The 18006-nt window shown below is 38.3% G+C and overlaps 1 protein-coding gene across 2 annotated transcripts in view; it reads right to left on the bottom strand.

Moving 5' to 3' along the window:
• Pcca (propionyl-CoA carboxylase subunit alpha) overlaps positions 1-18006 on the bottom strand; it is a 310079-nt gene that overhangs the window by 55888 nt on the left and 236185 nt on the right. For both annotated transcript variants that reach the window (XM_048341133.1, XM_048341132.1), the window contains exon 21: positions 9975-10028. In XM_048341133.1, coding sequence (XP_048197090.1) covers positions 9975-10028 — 54 coding nt within the window. The remainder of the gene's footprint in view (positions 1-9974; positions 10029-18006) is intronic.

The raw sequence follows: 18006 nt of genomic DNA on the forward strand, positions 1-18006 counted from the left end.
ACATGAGTGAATTACATCTCGATAAGACTGTTTTTTAAAGGTCATTAGAGGTTAGACATTTGAAAATTCTCTATGAATAAAGCGCATGAAGTATTCTGGCAAAAGGTAAAAAAGGATATGTAAGAAACTAGTAAACAAGCAAAATATCTGTAAGATTCATGGCAAAAATAGTGGTGCTATAATAGATTTCAAGGGCTGGTACTTAGAATGTGTGGTGCGGCGTGGTGGCTGTGCAGTGAAAACTACCTCCGGGGACCGAGAGCGTCGTCAGTGGTAGAGCACCCACCACTCCCCGCACCAAAACAAAAATAAAAACAAAAGCCTAATTATTGCACACAGAAAGGAAAAATGAGGGTGTTTAACTTGGAAATTCCACTTAAAATGTCAGAATGATTTATTGAAGAAGAAACGAGACTAAGTTTATAATAGTTTTGGCCTGTTTTAGACAGATATTTATTAAATATTTATTAAAATGCTTAAGTTTGAAATAATACCATAGGCTCAAGAAAGAAAACAAATATGAGCAATTCAATTCTATACCTTCTGTTCAATAAAACCCGCTTCTCCATGGCAGGTGGTACAGAGAACTCTACCCAGGGGGTTAATCAAAATTCCCTTAGAATAATTGAAAAGCATCTGCATTTTTCCCCCAGAAACCACAAAAAAGTCACAGTAAGCAGAACATATAATCTTGATCATTATTAGCACTGAGCCTGTAGCAGCACAATGTGTTGTCCCCAGAAATTAAGTTACAGGACACGATGTCACTGTGCGATAGATAAGTCAGTGATGTCTCCCCTAATGAGACTAAAAACTCAAGGAAATCAAAAGAGAGACAAGGACAATAATACATTGCATGTGTGATGTTCAGCTACTGTTGCAAGCAAACTGCTTACTCTGCCTAAAGCAAGCGTTCTCCGGGTAGGGCAGGGCCCAGGGACACCCAGAGGTCAATGACCCCAAGCTTTCATTTTACAACAAAGAAAACTGAGGTTTCAGAAGGTCACACGCCCAGTTTAAAGCACTATTTGGACTAGAAATAAGCTCTTTCAGGACTCTTTTCATGAGGTGTTTTTCCTCCCTAAGTATATGAACTTTGGGGATATAGAAATAGAAAGTGAGGTACCTCTTGGCGCCCCAGTGCTAAAAACTCCACAAGCAAGTGGCACAATGAGCCATCGGAACCTGAAGGTGCAGGGCCAAGGGGTCCCAATCAAGGGACCCGAGTGTCAGCTAGAGGAAGTCAAAACTGGAGTTGTATACTGTTGAGATCTGTGAAGAGAAAGGTGGAAGAAAGCAGAGCAAAAGGCAGGTGTGAGGTAGCTGTGAAAGGGCGGGTCTGAGCTTCAGGCTCATCTGCCTACCACCTAAGCCAGGTGAGCCCCGGTGCTGCTTAAATCCTGGCCACCTGCCTGGGAACTGGAGGAAAGAAGGGGTTCTTGGCAGACCCAGGCATCCACTGGCTACTGGGATGTGTACTCACATCAGTTTGTTTTTAACGGTTGTACCTTGATTAAATAGATCTTTCACTCTAAGTGTGCCTGTAACAAGTTGATTCAATAAGAAAACTCAACTGATGAGTAAGCTTGGACTTTAAATTTGCTCATTTTGAAATAAAATTTTGATACAATCAAGATAATAAAGAATGTTGGGCAATGGTGGCTCACAGATCTAGGCCTCACCTCAAATATAGGAAGGCAGCTTCTCTGGATGTGGGACCTGGGAATCTATATTGTCAACAAGCTTTCTGGAAGATTCTTACATGTGGTAAGTTTGAGAACCCTGTATTTGCCTTCTATAAGAAAAGCATCACCATTTCCACATCATTGTCACTGTAAATTAAAGAGCAACAATGAAATATGTAGTGGTATGAAAGATCAACAAATAAAGTAATATGCCATGGTGCCCTGAAATGTTCTACCTAAGGTGGCATCTCTCTACACTGAGGTCAGTGTGAGAAAGTCTCAGAGTACCATCATAACATAGCAGAACCATTTGTCTTTCCAATTAACTTATCTTAAACAGCACTGTTCAATCACAAGGCACCGAAGTCTTCTTTGATCAGGATTTGCTCTCGATCTCCTTCACTACTATTCAATGAAACAGGTGTCCTTATGCATTCTTGCTACCACAAGGCACACATTTAAGTATGTGCTTTACACTTAGCATTTAATGGCAAATAACATGTTTCCTAAGAGGTCATAACCATCGAACAAAGGAAAAAAGAGACTTTTCAAATAAAAATTCATTTCTGATTTTTTTTCTGTAGACTCAACTAGGCACCAAATTGTGGACTTGACTGAGATCAAATTTCAGACAATAATATATCTTCAAGCAAATAAGAAAAAGGAGGGGAAAATACAAATCAAATGAAGCAAAAGGAGAGTAGAAGTGAACCATTACATAACAATTTCTGGTATTTCTGGTATTTTTAGGCATTTTACTTTTATTTATTGAGCACTTGTCATTTCCACAGAAGACAGGAATGTCTATCTTATGAGAAAATTGAAGATCAGAGAGATTCATTCATTCTTTCAAGTTTACAGAGCAAGTACAAAGGAGATCTGAGATTCAAATACAGGAATAAGATTTTGTTTATTTATTATTCCTCTCCCTACTCCTGTCAGCTTCAATACTCACTGACATCCTTATAGTATCACAGAAACTTCTTTTGAGCATATAACTAACACTATTTTTTAACTGATAACATCCTAAGATGTCTGATTTTTATAACTAACTCTAGGGGCTCTCTGACTTATTTATCTTAGAAATGGAATAGAATTATATGAACTGATATAGGTAGAAGTTTTCTAGAGTTCTAAAGCATTATACAAATGTAAGGTACTGAGTTATTTATTAAAATTGTACTTTAAGAATTGGGGCAGATAGCAATAGGATGTTGAGATAATCTGAAATAATTAGTGACACTCTAAGTAGATACTGTGAAATAATGAACAGTCACATATAATATACATGATCTAGACATCAGATAATTTCATAAGTTTGTAAAAGACTCCCTCTTAGATGTAGGAATTTCTTTTCTTTTCTTTTCTTTTTTTTTTTTTTTTGGAGGAGAAGGGCAGTCCTGGGCCTTGGACTCAGGGCCTGAGCCCTGTCCCTGGCTTCTTTTTGCTCAAGGCTAGCACTCTGCCACTTGAGCCACAGCGTTACTTCTGGCCGTTTTCCATATATGTGGTACTGAGGAATCAAACCTAGGGATTCATGTATATGAGGCAAGCACTCTGGCCAGTAGGCCATATTCCCAGCCCCAGATGTAGGAATTTCTGAGTTCCTATCTGAGCCTGCCCTCTGCTTCCTTGTTGTCCTTGTGGGCCACCTCACCTTCTGACCACCTTCAGCTATTACCTCTACTGTTGATAAAGTCCCAACTTAACAAGCTCAACCTTAATCTCTGTTCCCATCTCTGCACCAATATGTCTACATCACAGATGCCTCCCTCTATGGTTTTTCAAAATAGAAATGTCATGGGGCTGGGAATATGGCCCAGTGGCAAGAGTGCTTGCCTCGTATACATGAAGCCCTGGGTTCGATTCCTCAGCACCACATATATAGAAACCTGCCAGAAGTGATGCTATGGCTCAAGTGGCAGAGTGCTAGCCTTGAGCAAAAAGAAGCCAGGGACAGTGCTCAGGCCCTGAGTTCAAGGCCCAGGACTGGCAAAAAAGAAAAAACAGAAATGTCAAAATCTAACTACTCCATCCTTTCTTTGGTGTCATTCTTTTCTGTCTGAGTCAATAAGCAGAAGATAAGACAATATCTAGTGACATAGTGACTTCCTCCTTTCCATGAGCCCCAAGGCCTACAGAATACTGCCCATTCTGTATAGCATGGTCCTGCATTATCTAGCTCTTGCTATTTTATTTTCCCCTCCTAAACAGGCTTTTGTGGCCCTACCTGCCACCCCCAATAGCCAACCTGATTTCCCTTAAACACTCAGGACAACCTGAGGCCTTCACTTACTTTAATCTGTTAGCACTCTTATCTCACTACACAGTTACTGGATGCTTCCATCTTGTATCATAGGTAACTTTGTGAGGATGTCTTTTACTTGGTTTGCCAGAACTCAATGTCTTTCACACAGTACATGATCAGTCAAGTAAGAAAATGACCGGACTACCATCACAGCATTAGATGCTGGGCTTCAGTATCAAATGCAATGGCTAATAAGATGTGAAATGCAGCTTCTTTTCCCCATAGGTTTATTGCCATCTACTCAATTAGCAAAATGAAGCTTCTCCACCAGAGAGCTATGTTTTTTGGCTTGAAGTTTTGTATCAGTTCTGCAACAATGGGAGAGTAACACAAAATGTACAGTTCTCTCTGCTACTACATCAGCTGTCAAGGTATCATTTGTCTTGTCTTCACCCCATGGCTACCATGCCTTTTTGTTGTTTGGACAGGATTTCACTACAACTCCCAGGCTGGATTCAAATTCACAGTCCTCTTCTCTCAGTCTCCCAAGTGCTGGGATTGAAGGCATGCACCACCACATTGGGTACCAGTATGCTACTTAAGTGCAGAAACGAAGTCATCTTCATCTAGCTCACTTCCTAGCATATAATATGGGAGGCTGCCAATTATTTATTTCAAATTTTTGTCCATAATGTAGCATAAATCAGGCATTGATAAAACTTTTATATTATATGGAACATGCCACTTTCAACAGAATTAAACTAAGTTATATTCCTAAAGTTCATTCTTAGAGTGGATACTACGATTAATTTTTGAAGTTAAGGTGACACGTATAAACTATTTTATTTTATTCTATCCATAGTTTGGCTGAGATTTGGCAAATTAGGAGAAATATGGGATGCAATGCCATATATTTACCTGTTGCTGAGGATTATGAGAATGTGTCTAAATATCTGGAAGCTTCATCAGTCCTCTGCTGAAATCTGTTTGGTGGCCACTGTCTGCATTTACGCGTTGGGTGGGCCAATGTCAGGAACAGGAGAGCTTGGTCTAACAAAGATGGAGCCAGAAGGATATGCCAGAGAAAGGCTCTTGTTTCTATGCTGCACACTTCACACCTTCCTCTCTTGTTCCCATCCCAAGAAGTTGGGGAGCAGCCTAGTGTGGAAGAGGAGGGCAAGTCCCAGCAGGAAATCCAGCAGGACTCAGGGTGGCTGCAAAAGCAGGCTGGCTCAGGTGGGCAGATAACTGGTATCAGTGTGGTATGCTACCACATAATTCCTCAACTCCACAGGTGCAAAGAAAGGGACAGGGTAGAGTCTGACATGAATTCTGAAGGACTGCTATCATTTGTAAGGCATGACGACTAATGAAGTTCTCTCAACATTTAATTCTGAAGATGGTACCTAAACAAAAACACATGACATCATCTACTACTCTAAAAGAGAAGGTGGGGGGCTGGGGATATGGCCTAGTGGCAAGAGTGCTTGTCTCATATACATGAGGCCCTAGGTTCGATTCCCCAGCACCACATATACAGAAAATGGCCAGAAGTGGCGCTGTGGCTCAAGTGGCAGAGTGCTAGCCTTGAGCAAGAAGAAGCCAGGGACAGTGCTCAGGCCCTGAGTCTAAGCCCCAGGACTGGCCAAAAAAAATAAATAATAAATAAATAAAATAAAAGAGAAGGTGGAAAGAAACACAATGGTAACAAATCTAGTCCTTTTCATTTTCCAAATATTTGGATTTCAGACAAATGGGAGTTTGCTGTACTAAATTTTATTACTTATATGTGAATTTCCAGAAGCAGCAGAACTTTTGGTGATGTTTATATAGATCTATAAATACAAATGATGCAAAATTTAGGCTGTGCAGTATCAGATGACAAGATACAGCCCAAGCTTCAGCTCTTGCTAATTAAACGAATCAATTAAGAGACTGCAGTTGCCACTGTGTAGCTGCTGTTCTATGGTAGCAATAACAACCCCACGGGGAGGTCTTTCACTGCATTAAAACGCTGTCCTCCACAACTCCATCTGATATTATTAGAAACAGTTATTTGTGTCTTGCTGTCATATCAGTAGCAAAGGCAAATTATGGAAATATGCAGACCAGAATGGTCCCAGTATGAGATCAGGTTGGGTTTTCAGCCTCCAAGGGAACAATTGCTGAAATTCCAAAGTTCCCCAAAGTTCTTTAATGGAACTGGTAAATCTATCAGCACAGCATCCATTTAGAAGCTAGGTAAGGGTCACATATTTACATACTTTCCTGCTAAGCTGATACAATTCAACTAGATGAATTATCATATTAAGTTTACCCTCCTGAGTTAAAATGATGGCGTTCAAAATTGTTTTCGATGGTTGTCATTAATCGCTGTTACTTTGCAAATGCTTACTTTGAAATCTAATTGTCCTGGTGTATCAAGGGTCATATTAATAGCATTCTTAATGGTAAATCTTTGTAAAACATGTTTATTCTATGATATTATCTCTCAAGCTTTCAAGGCTAATAAGAAATAAAGTATATTTATTATCAATAAAAACTTAATTTAAAATGTACAGTTTGAGATTTAAATTAGCTTCAAGAACTTTAGCATCATTTAGTTTCATTAAGATCTCTGGCTAAGCTTCAAAGACACAGAATCTGATAGTTCCTCAAGTTTTCTTGGGTGAATGCCAATACACAGACATAAAGAGGCTGTTCAGTGGAGTCTAAGCTTAACTTCCCTTTAGAGCAATCAACATTGTTTTTCCAAGAAAAAATCAGTCCCATGAGATGTGCTTGCCTTCATATTGCAGCCTTTTAAAAATCAAACAGATATTGAGTACTGGTGGCTCACACCTATAATCCTAGCTACTCAGGAGGCTGAGAGCTGAGGATCACGTCTCCAAGCCAGCCGAGAAAGGAAAATCTGAAACTCATCTCTAATTAACTACCAGAAAATCAGAAGTGGTAGATTGCTAGCCTTGAACAGAAAAGATCCCAGGCCCTGGGTTCAAGCCCCATGAGTGAAGAATGAATGAATAAATAAACAAATAAATGCAATGGTTACAATGCAATTTTTTAATAAAATGGTAACTGCAACATTCTTAAATTAAATATACATATATATTGCTAACCAGGAGCTGGTGATTCATGCCTATAATCCTAGCTACTCAGGAGGCTGAGATGTGAGGATCTCTGTTTGGAGCCAACTCAAGAAGACTCCAAATAACCAGCAAAAAAGCCAGAAGGGTCTCAAGTGGTAGACCACTAGCCATTAGCAAAAAAAGCCAAGTGGGAACAAGAGGCACCAAATTTAAGCTTCGGTACCAGCACAACCTCACCCCCATCCACTCCCCTCTAAAAAAAAAAAAAAAATACATACAAGAAACCTCCACATTCATCCTATTGTTTGGCATACTTCAAGAAAGAATTCTGCTTCAGCAAGACACTATCACTTCCCTTTTTTTGTGAGCTTAAGCTATCTGATGAGCAGATTTACAGCTTTACCAAGTATGCAAACAAAACAATACAAAAAATAAAACCCTCCAAGCAACTTATTATGTAAAATAAACAGAAATATTCTGGAAAAATTCTGGGACATGTAGTTCACTTATTAAATGTGCGTTATGGAGTGAATGCTGTGTCCTTTACCCCATACATTCATATGTGATAGGATATGAAGCAGGGGCCATCTGAGCCTCATTCAGATTAGATGAGGTCATGATAGCATGAGAACCTTCATTAGCGGAGAAGACAGCCGAATGTGAGCACTGCCTTGCTGTCTCTCTCTCTCTCTTTCTCTACCTCTCTTTCCCTCTTTCTGTCTTAGATTTACTGCTACATGGAAAGATCTGTAATTCTATTTCTGGAAGAATATAGTTGTTAGGTAACTAAAATACCTGTAGGGAATAGGATATATACTTTTATGATGGTTAAGTTCAATTTAGAGAGGCCATACTATCCAGATAGTAAGGCAAACATTCTTAGATATTTCAGTAAAGATGTTGTTTTTTTTTAATGAAATTTGGATTTAAATCAGTGGACACTGAGTAAGATTATCCCACACACTTTAGGTGGACACCTCCTCTAATCTTCGATAGAAAACAACGGACCTGCAAGGAGGAGGAATTCAGTCTTTGGACTTGAACTGCAATGTTTTCCTGGGCTATCAGCCTATAGATGTTCCCTGAAGATTTGGGATCTGCCAAGCCTTAATGACTTCATAGGCTAATTCCTTAAGATAGAGATCTCTTTTTCTTTATATACACACAAACTCGCAGCACATACTCTGTCTAGGGAACCCTAGCTACTACAACTTCTCTTGACATTTCCATAATTTTCACTTTGTTTATTCAGATACCACTTTATTAATCAGAAAAGCAAGAATAACCATAAGCCTTAGGTTTAATGCCTAAAGCTTAGGTTATATTTATTAAGCAAGTGCCTGCCTATTTACATACAACTAGGCTGATCTCACATGCAATGAATGAATGAACGCAGGGAGAATCATTGAAATGTGCGGGGAATAAACAGAAAAATTTAAAATTAAAGTGACTTTTAAAAGAGATTTTTAAATAATAATGATCAGTGTTACTAATAATTGCAATCTTAACATAACTATCTTACATGTTTGAAAATAATTAAAAACATCAAGAACAAAAAGTGTAAAACAAAGTTATTTACTAAAATACCACTCATAATGGCAAAAAAAATCAGAAACAATCTAAATATCAAACATCTAGGATTCAAGGGTAAGTACAATATATCACAGCTACTATCACATCAAATATAGCCCCATTTATAAAACAATGATTATAAATCACAGCAATATATAAAATAATTGATAGTATTTAGGCCAAAAATGAAGACATAAAACTATGATTGTGTTTTACTAGAAAGGTAGTTTTCAAAGGACCTAACAGAGAAAACTAGAAAAAAAAGTCAAGCTCAATGTTTTAAAAAACAAATGTCCCTGGGCTGGGAATATGGCCTAGTGGCAAGAGTGCTTGCCTCCTATACATGAAGCCCAGGGTTTGATTCCCCAGCACCACATATATAGAAAATGGCCAGAAGTGGCGCTGTGGCTCAAGTGGCAGAGTGCTAGCCTTAAGCAAAAAGAAGGCAGGGACAGTGCTCAGGCCCTGAGTCCAAGGCCCAGGACTGGCAAAAAAGAAAAAAAAAAAAAAAAAAAGAAAAAGAAAAAACAAATGTCCCATCCAGACTGAAAATAACTGCAAAGATAAGGAAGCAAAAGACTTCTTCTTAATTAGTCTTATAGTATTTAGAGGACCCTATATTCTTTACCTCACATATGGTGTATACGCACGTACATATGAGGGAAATTGGGAGGAGGGCACAGAATGAGTGGGGAAAAAGTACAGTAGAGGAGGCCCAACCGCTGCAATGGACATTGTTAAGAGCAAACTAAGCAACTCAAGGGCAGCGGGAAGGGGGGAAGAAATGAGAGAAAAAGAAGGAACAGATTACACTAAGCAAAAGGAAAGAAACGTACATATCACCCGACCTGGAAGGAATTGTTTTATTATTAATAATCCTAGAGCTTATAAGCATTGTAGACTAGAATGACAATGTCCATCAAGAGGAAGATTTTTAAAAAAATGATGAAACCAAGGAGGAGGGGTGGAGGAGGAAAGGCGAGAGGAAAATGAGGAAGGGGGAGTAACAAGTATGACAAGAAATATATATGTATTCACTACCTTAAGTATGTAACTGTAACCCCTCTGTACATCATCTTGATGATAAAAAAAGTTCCTATTTTATTTTAAAAACATGGAGAAAATCTTCAATAGAAAAAAGTACTTAAAAGACTCAATCAATAAATTAATTTTAAAAGTACTTTCTCTTGAACAAAAGTATCTTCATTATTTAAAGTCTATCATGCAAATTTCTTCAATACATTAAGAAACAAACAACTTAAAGACAGATCTCAATCTAAGAACAATATAAAACTACAGTGAAGTCAGGTAGAAACACATGGATTAAAAGAGCTGAGCACTTTTCTTATAAGAGGGTACAAAGTACTCTGTAGTACTTACCACTGTACCAAGAAACTGAATGTTCATGCTTCCATTTGCCTCTCGAGAAAGACACTGGAAAAATAAAAGCATAAAATGAAACTGCATCCTTACACAAACTTGTAATGAAGGTTCATCATTCCACAAACACCCACAAGTCTACCAACTACTGAATGAACAAAAAAATACAGTATAATATGTTATCTCCACAGAGCAGAATAATACTTGGTCATGTAAAGTAATGAAGCACCAATACATGTTCCAACAGAAGTAAGTCACAAAGTAACAGTGTTATATGATTCCAGTCAATAATCACCCAGCACAGGTAAAACCTTGAGGCACACAGTAGATTAGTAGTTGCCTCAGGAAAGGAGGGATGGGAAGGAATGAGGAGTAACTGAAAAATAACTGCAGTGGGGTTTTGCCTGGGGGATGCGTGAAAATGTTCTATAACTGTATGATAACTTTGCTTTCTGGGCAGGTTAGAGGTCATATAACTGTACATTTAAGTGGGTGAAATTATAAGATGAATGGCTGTTTTAATGTTGCTAAAATGAATGACCATTTATTTAAAAGAACAAAATGAACAATGCAATTATTTTGTGTTCAGAGAATAGTGAAAAAAGAATGCCTCTATGTTAACCATTTATTTGTAAATTAAACATACACAAAGTAAACACGTAACTATTTATGCATGTTTTCCTCATCTGAATTTCATAAAAGTCAAAAATAATTGTATGTCTAATTGTATGATAATTGTATGTCTAAATAGTACAGTGAACATAGATCACACTTTTTCCGGAACATCCTCAGTTGTAAAACTGCCCAACTTAATCCTAACATTTGTCTCAAGATTCTTCCTTTTTTGTATGTCATTCAGAGAGAGCTCTGTGATTGACAAAGGAAGTAGTACTAAGTAAACATCCATGGTTTTCTTTTTGAAGTCCCTAAGACAGTTATTAGTGGCTTTTACTCAACTGAATACAATGAACTGTTACAAACGTATCCTGAGTTTCCTCCCAGAAGTGGAGGTTTAAGCAATTGCAGTTTCTGAGATCTCAGGGTAACAGTGCAACTTGGAGAGACCCCATGGAGAGCCCTGGGCTCCTGGCTGGGGGCTGAGGCAATGAGGAGGAAAGGGGCTTAGTGCAGAACTACCCTACATCTCCAAGTACTGCCAAGTGACTTGACACGACTTGTTACCAAAATACTCTACACTCAAGTGTAGGAATATCAAAACCCATTTGCCCATCATCTTGCCCCATCAATTTTATTTCAGATAATTTATACTTTAAAAATTATGAATAAACAGAAAGCCAAAGCTACACAAATACCATTACCATATAGCTCTTCAGGCAGAAAATGCCAAGTTAGCTAAGCAATCGGCAAAACAAGTGGTGAGCATCCTTTACCCGAAATGTGTGGGGCCAGAAGTATTTCTGGTTTTGGAAAATTTGTAGGCTATAGTGGTTGGGCACCCATATGCAACACTAAAGATTTTGCAGGAGCTTGAATTTTTGGTCTTTTTAAATTACAGGCGTAATCTAATAGAAATACTTCCTTGTATTATATTGGTAAATGCAAAAAGAAAAAAACAAAACAGTATATTGAGAATGAGTTTCTTTAAAAAAATTCTATATATTACAGAAAAACTCTAAGACATGTAAAGTAGTTAATGAGTATTTCTGGATGGGAAACAATTTTCTGGCAGGATGGTTTGTATGTGTGTACACATTTTATCAGTAGTAGGACTGAAGCCAGAGCCTTGCCCTTGCCCTTGGTAGACCAGCACTCTGCACTTGAGCCACGTCTCCACTCATTGCTTTTATTATTTTTTACATAGATTCTACCACTGAAACTTCTAGTAGCTGGGGTTATGGCCATGTGCCACCACATCTGGCCGTTCTTTATTTCCATCTATCTATTCACTCACCCATCCATCTGTGGACCATAGTGACCCCTGGTAGATGAATTAGGACCCATCTCCCAAGAAATGAAGACAAAATAACAGAATTATAAAATCAGTATAACTTAATGTAAGTCCATCTTATAAAATGTATGAATTGTTGTGAGATAAAAGACCAGCCATGAGCCTGTGGATCACACCTATAATCCTAGCTACTCAGGAGGCTACGACTTGAGGATCAACGTTCAAAGCTAGCCCAGGGAGACAAATATGTGGGACTTTTATTCGCCAGTTGAGGAGTAAAAAGCTAGAACTAGAGAGTGTGGCTCCAAGTGGTACAGCAACAGCCTGTGAGTAAAAAGAAAAAAAAAAACAAAAGCTAATCAAGTGCATACCATCCTGAGTTCAATCTCCAGTACTTTGAGTGAAGGAAGATAGAGAAGAGGCAGGAGGGAGGGGCAGGGGAAGAGAAGGAGATGGGGCAAAGGTTCCTCAAAAAATTCAACAGAGCTACACATGACACCATATCATATACTGAGGAAGCTTTATTCCCATGTGTAATGCACCATATACATGACAGCCAAGTTATGGAAATGACCTAACTGTCCATTAAGGGATAAGTAGATAAAAATGTGCACATACACTTATCAGTCTTCAGCCTAAAAGCTGGAAATCCTGTCATTTGCAACATTTCTGTTTGTTAGAAAGAAAGAACTCGGGGCTGGGGATATAGCCTAGCGGCAAGAGTGCCTGCCTCGGATACATGAGGCCCTAGGTTCGATTCCCCAGCACCACATATACAGAAAACGGCCAGAAGCGGCGCTGTGGCTCAAGTGGCAGAGTGCTAGCCTTGAGCGGGGAAGAAGCCAGGGACAGTGCTCAGGCCCTGAGTCCAAGGCCCAGGACTGGCCAAAAAAAAAACAAAAAACAAAGAAAGAAAGAACTCAAGACTCCTAAATGGTATTAATCCTCGAGGACAGTATGTTAAATGACAGAAGACAGAGAAAGACAAATATTCTATGATTTCACTCATTAAAATAATCTAAAAAAGTAGTTGAGAGCAGGGAATAAAAGTTAGTAGAAGCTTAGAGTGGTGTAGTGGTAGAGTTAGTAATCGAAGGATGTACAATTTCAATTAGAATATGATTAAGTGATCCATTCTACTTGGTGACCATAGCGATTAGTGCAAATAGAGTAAGTGTTAAGTGTTCTCACACACACACAAAAAAATAGATGAAGTAATATGTATCTTAAATATCTTGATTTTGCCATTCTACATTATATACACATTTGAAAATATTTTATATACAATACACAATTATTTTTATTTATTTATTTTTTTTGGCCAGTCCTGGGCCTTGGACTCAGGGCCTGAGCACTGTCCCTGGGTTCTTCCCGCTCAAGGCTAGCACTCTGCCACTTGAGCCACAGCGCCGCTTCTGGCCATTTTCTGTATATGTGGTGCTGGGGAATCGAACCTAGGGCCTCGTGTATCCGAGGCAGGCACTCTTGCCACTAGGCTATATCCCCAGCCCATAATACACAATTTTTGACAAAAAAATTTTTTCCCTTTTGTGGTACTGGGGATCAAATCTACAGCCCTCTACACACTAGGAAAATGTTCCACTATGGAGAACTGGAGTGTGACAGGCCTATGTTTAGAATGACACGTGTCTGTGGGAAGGATGAAGACAGGCTAGTAGTATCACACACTACTGTAATCATTCAGATACACTTTAAACTGTGGACAGGTGGTCCACAGGTAAGCAAACACAACAGTAGCATTAAAAGTAATTCTTTCATAGGATTGATTCCATCTAGTGGTGTTGAGTTCTTTCTTTCCAACACATAAAGAATTATAAGACAGATGTGGGAGCTGAAGCAAAGTTTATTTTAAAGTAAGAGAGTAAGATGCTAGAGAAGCTAAGACAAGCCTCTTAGCTACTGGCAGCAGCCAAGCCACACTCTACTGGGAAGGCCGCCTTACGCCATATGAGGTCCTGTCCACGTGCTTCCCAGGCAAAGGGGTGGGGAGCAAACACACTTCTCAGTGCAAGAGAGCAAGGAGGGGGCCCAGGAATGGGTAGCCTGATGTAGTCTCATGGGGTCCCTCTCTTATAGTCCTTCTGGGTGAGTCTCAGCTGTTTCCGCACCTGCTCCAGCATGATCAGGGGCTTTGCTTTTCACCAGCCCTGCTATCTGGATTCCCTAAGGTCTTCAGGAGGAGGGGAGGTTACCTCCATGGGCTGTCTTCATACCCTAGGAAGAAGAGGGACTGTCACCTCCACCAGGTCACAGTCTCCCCTACCTGCCTAGTCTTTCCCCTTTTGCCTCTCTGTCACGATCATAGAATTTGAAAGCATACAACAAATCCAAAAGATTATCCTACTTTTCCTCCAGGATGATAAAGCACAGTAACATAAAAAGCAATCTGCCTACACTGGGCTTTTTCGTGACTAACCTCTCTCTCTTCACTGGTCTCAGCTCAACAATGGCCTTTCAGAGAGGTACTCCGAACCCTTCTGACTAATGGCTTCCAGTCACTCTCAGGGTTTTCATCTAAATCGAGTACTAAGATCACTTGCTTTTCCTGTTGCACGTAAATGTTTCACATCTACATTCTCTGCTAGAGCCTGTTCTGTTTCTGCTTTACCAATAGCATTTCTACCTTGCAAACCCCTTCCTGGAAGGAGGTATTAAGGCATCATCATTGAGCCTTTTCCTTACTCTACACGGTGGAGTCATTCCCAAGCAAACAGATTAGTTGGCAATTAACAGGGAAATAGTCTTAAAAGCTGAGATTTTCACATTCTACACACCATCAGCATATGTCCATAGGTAAAAGTACCAGTAAGTTGTCATTAACTTTGTATCCCATTTAAAGCAGGTCACCAGGATATACGCAAGAATGAGTATAGACCTTTCCTTTTCTTTTTACCTTACAATCTGCTAAGAAGGAAAGTAGAGGGACAAAGCCTATCTCAGCAGCAAAGCCCGATACAATGGAAAACAGGGAAGTGACATTTCATTCAGAAGTGGTGCTTAATCTTTCTCAGAAATACACACTTTTCCAACAGTAAAGTATTAAAATAAGTTCTAAAGTCCACAAACCCACAAATACTCAGTGCTTATGCTGTATCAAATGCATGCCAAAACAAATATCAAAGTGACCATTTGAGAAGCTAACACAAAAAATTTATTAAGAATTAAGGGGCTGGGGATATAGCCTAGTGGCAAGAGTGCCTGCCTTGGATACACGAGGCCCTAGGTTCGATTCCCCAGCACCACATATACAGAAAACGGCCAGAAGCGGCGCTGTGGCTCAAGTGGCAGAGTGCTAGCCTTGAGTGGGAAGAAGCCAGGGACAGTGCTCAGGCCCTGAGTCCAAGGCCCAGGACTGGCCAAAAAAAAAAAAAAAAGAATTAAGACTTACTTTCATAAAACACATGCCATCCACCCTTGTTAAAATATGTGTTCAAATATTTGACTCCTTTTCCTACATAAAATGGTACTCATAGTCAGATAAAATTTTTATTTTTCTTATAGTCCACTCTGACATTTACAAAACATACTTTTCATTTCTTTTAAGGTAAATTTTAGAGGCTTTTTTAACAAAAATGATTTCAACATTTGCTAGAATCAAATCTACACAAAATTAGCATTCTTGATTACTTGCAAAAGCATTTCCAAAACAATAACCCAAATGTTCCATAAATATCTTCCTGTGATATTAAAACCAGAGGTAGGTAATATCACCTTTAAGAGAATGGTACCAAATAGCAAGAGGAAGAAAGAATGATTGTTCTTCCACCCACTCAATGATTTCTAACTTGATAATGTTCTTTAAAGGCCATTACTATGGCCTTTGTCTTGATCTTCAGTGTAGTTGCCTGTATTATTTTCCACGTTAACTACAATCAGTGTTGATACTATTTGAAATTCCCTTCCTCTAGCAGTTACTAAAATGTAATTTTCTAGCTAGTAGATAGCACAGGGGGAAAAGTGTATATGTGGGGATGGGGTAGGCAAGAGTTTAGAAGTATATTTTCCTGTGTTAAATTTACAATAACTCGTATTAATCATAAAACATTCTTATAAACAACTGCTAAGAGCTCAGGACTATCACCCCAAAGCAGGCAGACCTGCATCAAAATTAATGTTTCAAGTGTCACACATACATCCCAAAAGTTAAATTGTGATTAAATTTTGAAGCATAATAAAGGGTTATTTCTGTTCTGTTGGTGAGATTGTCTCTAAGATGTGTAACCATAATTGATGTTTTCAAGAATGTGAAAAGGAGATGGTTAATAATTACTCTTTCATTTCCTACTTCTTTAGAAAAAAAACCTACTAACGTCTACTTACTGTAAGTTGTATATTTATATATCCTACACTCTCTAAATATATGGTTTCATATTACATTGGGTGATTCTAGAATAATCACATGCATATAGTACAACATAACAGCTAATTATTTCTAAGAGGTAGGGTGAGGAAAAACATCTTTAAAACATGAGAAAACATTTATTTTAGGACTAGAAACATGCAACAAAGTTGATTCACTTTTTTGATGTGCATGCACACCAAAAACAGGCAAAATACTGGCAAAAATGTAAGCCTATATTGTTTTCAGACATTGTGGGAGGTATTTTAATCTAAAATACCAAAAAGAAAATAGCTTATTTTACCTTTCTTAATTTTTCAGAACAAAAAATAAAGTATGTATGGGAGGAAAAGAGGCAGGCAAAGTTTAGAACACTTTCCCATTATGTTACATTTGCAACTACTCCAAATCATAATAATAATAATAATTAGTTTTCTTCAGAAAACAAGTGGTTAAATATCAAAATCTATTCGGATTCTGTATAGACACCATTTATAAATATTTTACAGAGAATTTGCACAATATGCAATGTTGTAAACCCACACTATTCAAGGATTTGGGTAATATTCTACATTACCTATGTCCACTAAGCATTTTAAGCATTATGTTATATAATCTAATATTTTAGTCAATTCATAAGTAATATGTTTAATCTGGTATTCTACAGTAAATAGCATGATTCTTGTGAACACTATTCCATATTTGTCTGCTGTACCATGGAGAATTAGTTCCACTTACTTGAGTACCAATGACCTATTCAATATAGAATGCAGTAGTGCTACAATCGTATTTGTACTGTTATTTATAATAAATTTATTTTATCTTGAAAATCTTTAAGCAAGGGTATGAAAAAGAAAGGAAAAAATCTTCAAAGATACACAGTGAACAGCTCTACATCAAACAAATGCAGAAATTGTTAGACCTTAGCAGGATCTCCAGATATTTAGCTACTCTTCAGTCCTGAAGACAACCCGCTGTGAGCAGGTGGATAGAAGAAATCAAGCCACACAAAGAAACAGGCCCATGGCAGTTAGTCAGCCCTGTTTGCAAAATGTTCAACAACATGACTACACAAAATGAAGACTGTAGTCTGTAAAATGTTAACAAAAAAAAGTATATTAAAATCCAGCAGCCAAATTATTCTATAGAAAATAGAAAAATCTGAGTTGCTCAAAAGTAAAAATTTAAGAGCCCTTCTCAAGGTTAAAAAGTTACTTCACAGTAGCAGAACATATTCCTAGTAGGAGTAAGAGTAGTAGCAGTAATTTCTCCTTATCAGCATTCGCCACTCTACAAAGATTTCAGGGTGAATGAAGGAAACACAATGAGCTCAATGCCAACAGGGCACAGCAAATCTTTTGATTTGCATTTCTGTTTTGCTGAGACAGGGTCTTGGTGGGTCGCCTAGGCTGGCTTGGAATGGATGACGGCCCTGCCTCCACCTCTGGAGTGCTGGGATTCTAGCCATGTAGCATCCTATTGGCATTCTTTTGTTTCATCACTTCAATTACATGCTATAGGCAGGAAATCATTCTACTTTGTAAAAAGGCTCTATTTTTTTTAAAGTTTGTAACTTAAAATTAGGAAAGTTTGTCGTTGAGATGATACACCCATCTTCTGGTTCAAGTTGAATTTAGTTTATTATTTATTCTTCAATTAAATAATTCTACTAATGCAAATAATTTATAAATGATAAAATCCAAAACTTTGGGTGACATACGGGGAAATAGTGGGGAAAAGGTATCTCTTTCATCTAAAACATT

This window comes from Perognathus longimembris, chromosome 3, assembly GCF_023159225.1.
Source record: "Perognathus longimembris pacificus isolate PPM17 chromosome 3, ASM2315922v1, whole genome shotgun sequence".
In the NCBI taxonomy this organism is placed as follows: domain Eukaryota; kingdom Metazoa; phylum Chordata; class Mammalia; order Rodentia; family Heteromyidae; genus Perognathus; species Perognathus longimembris.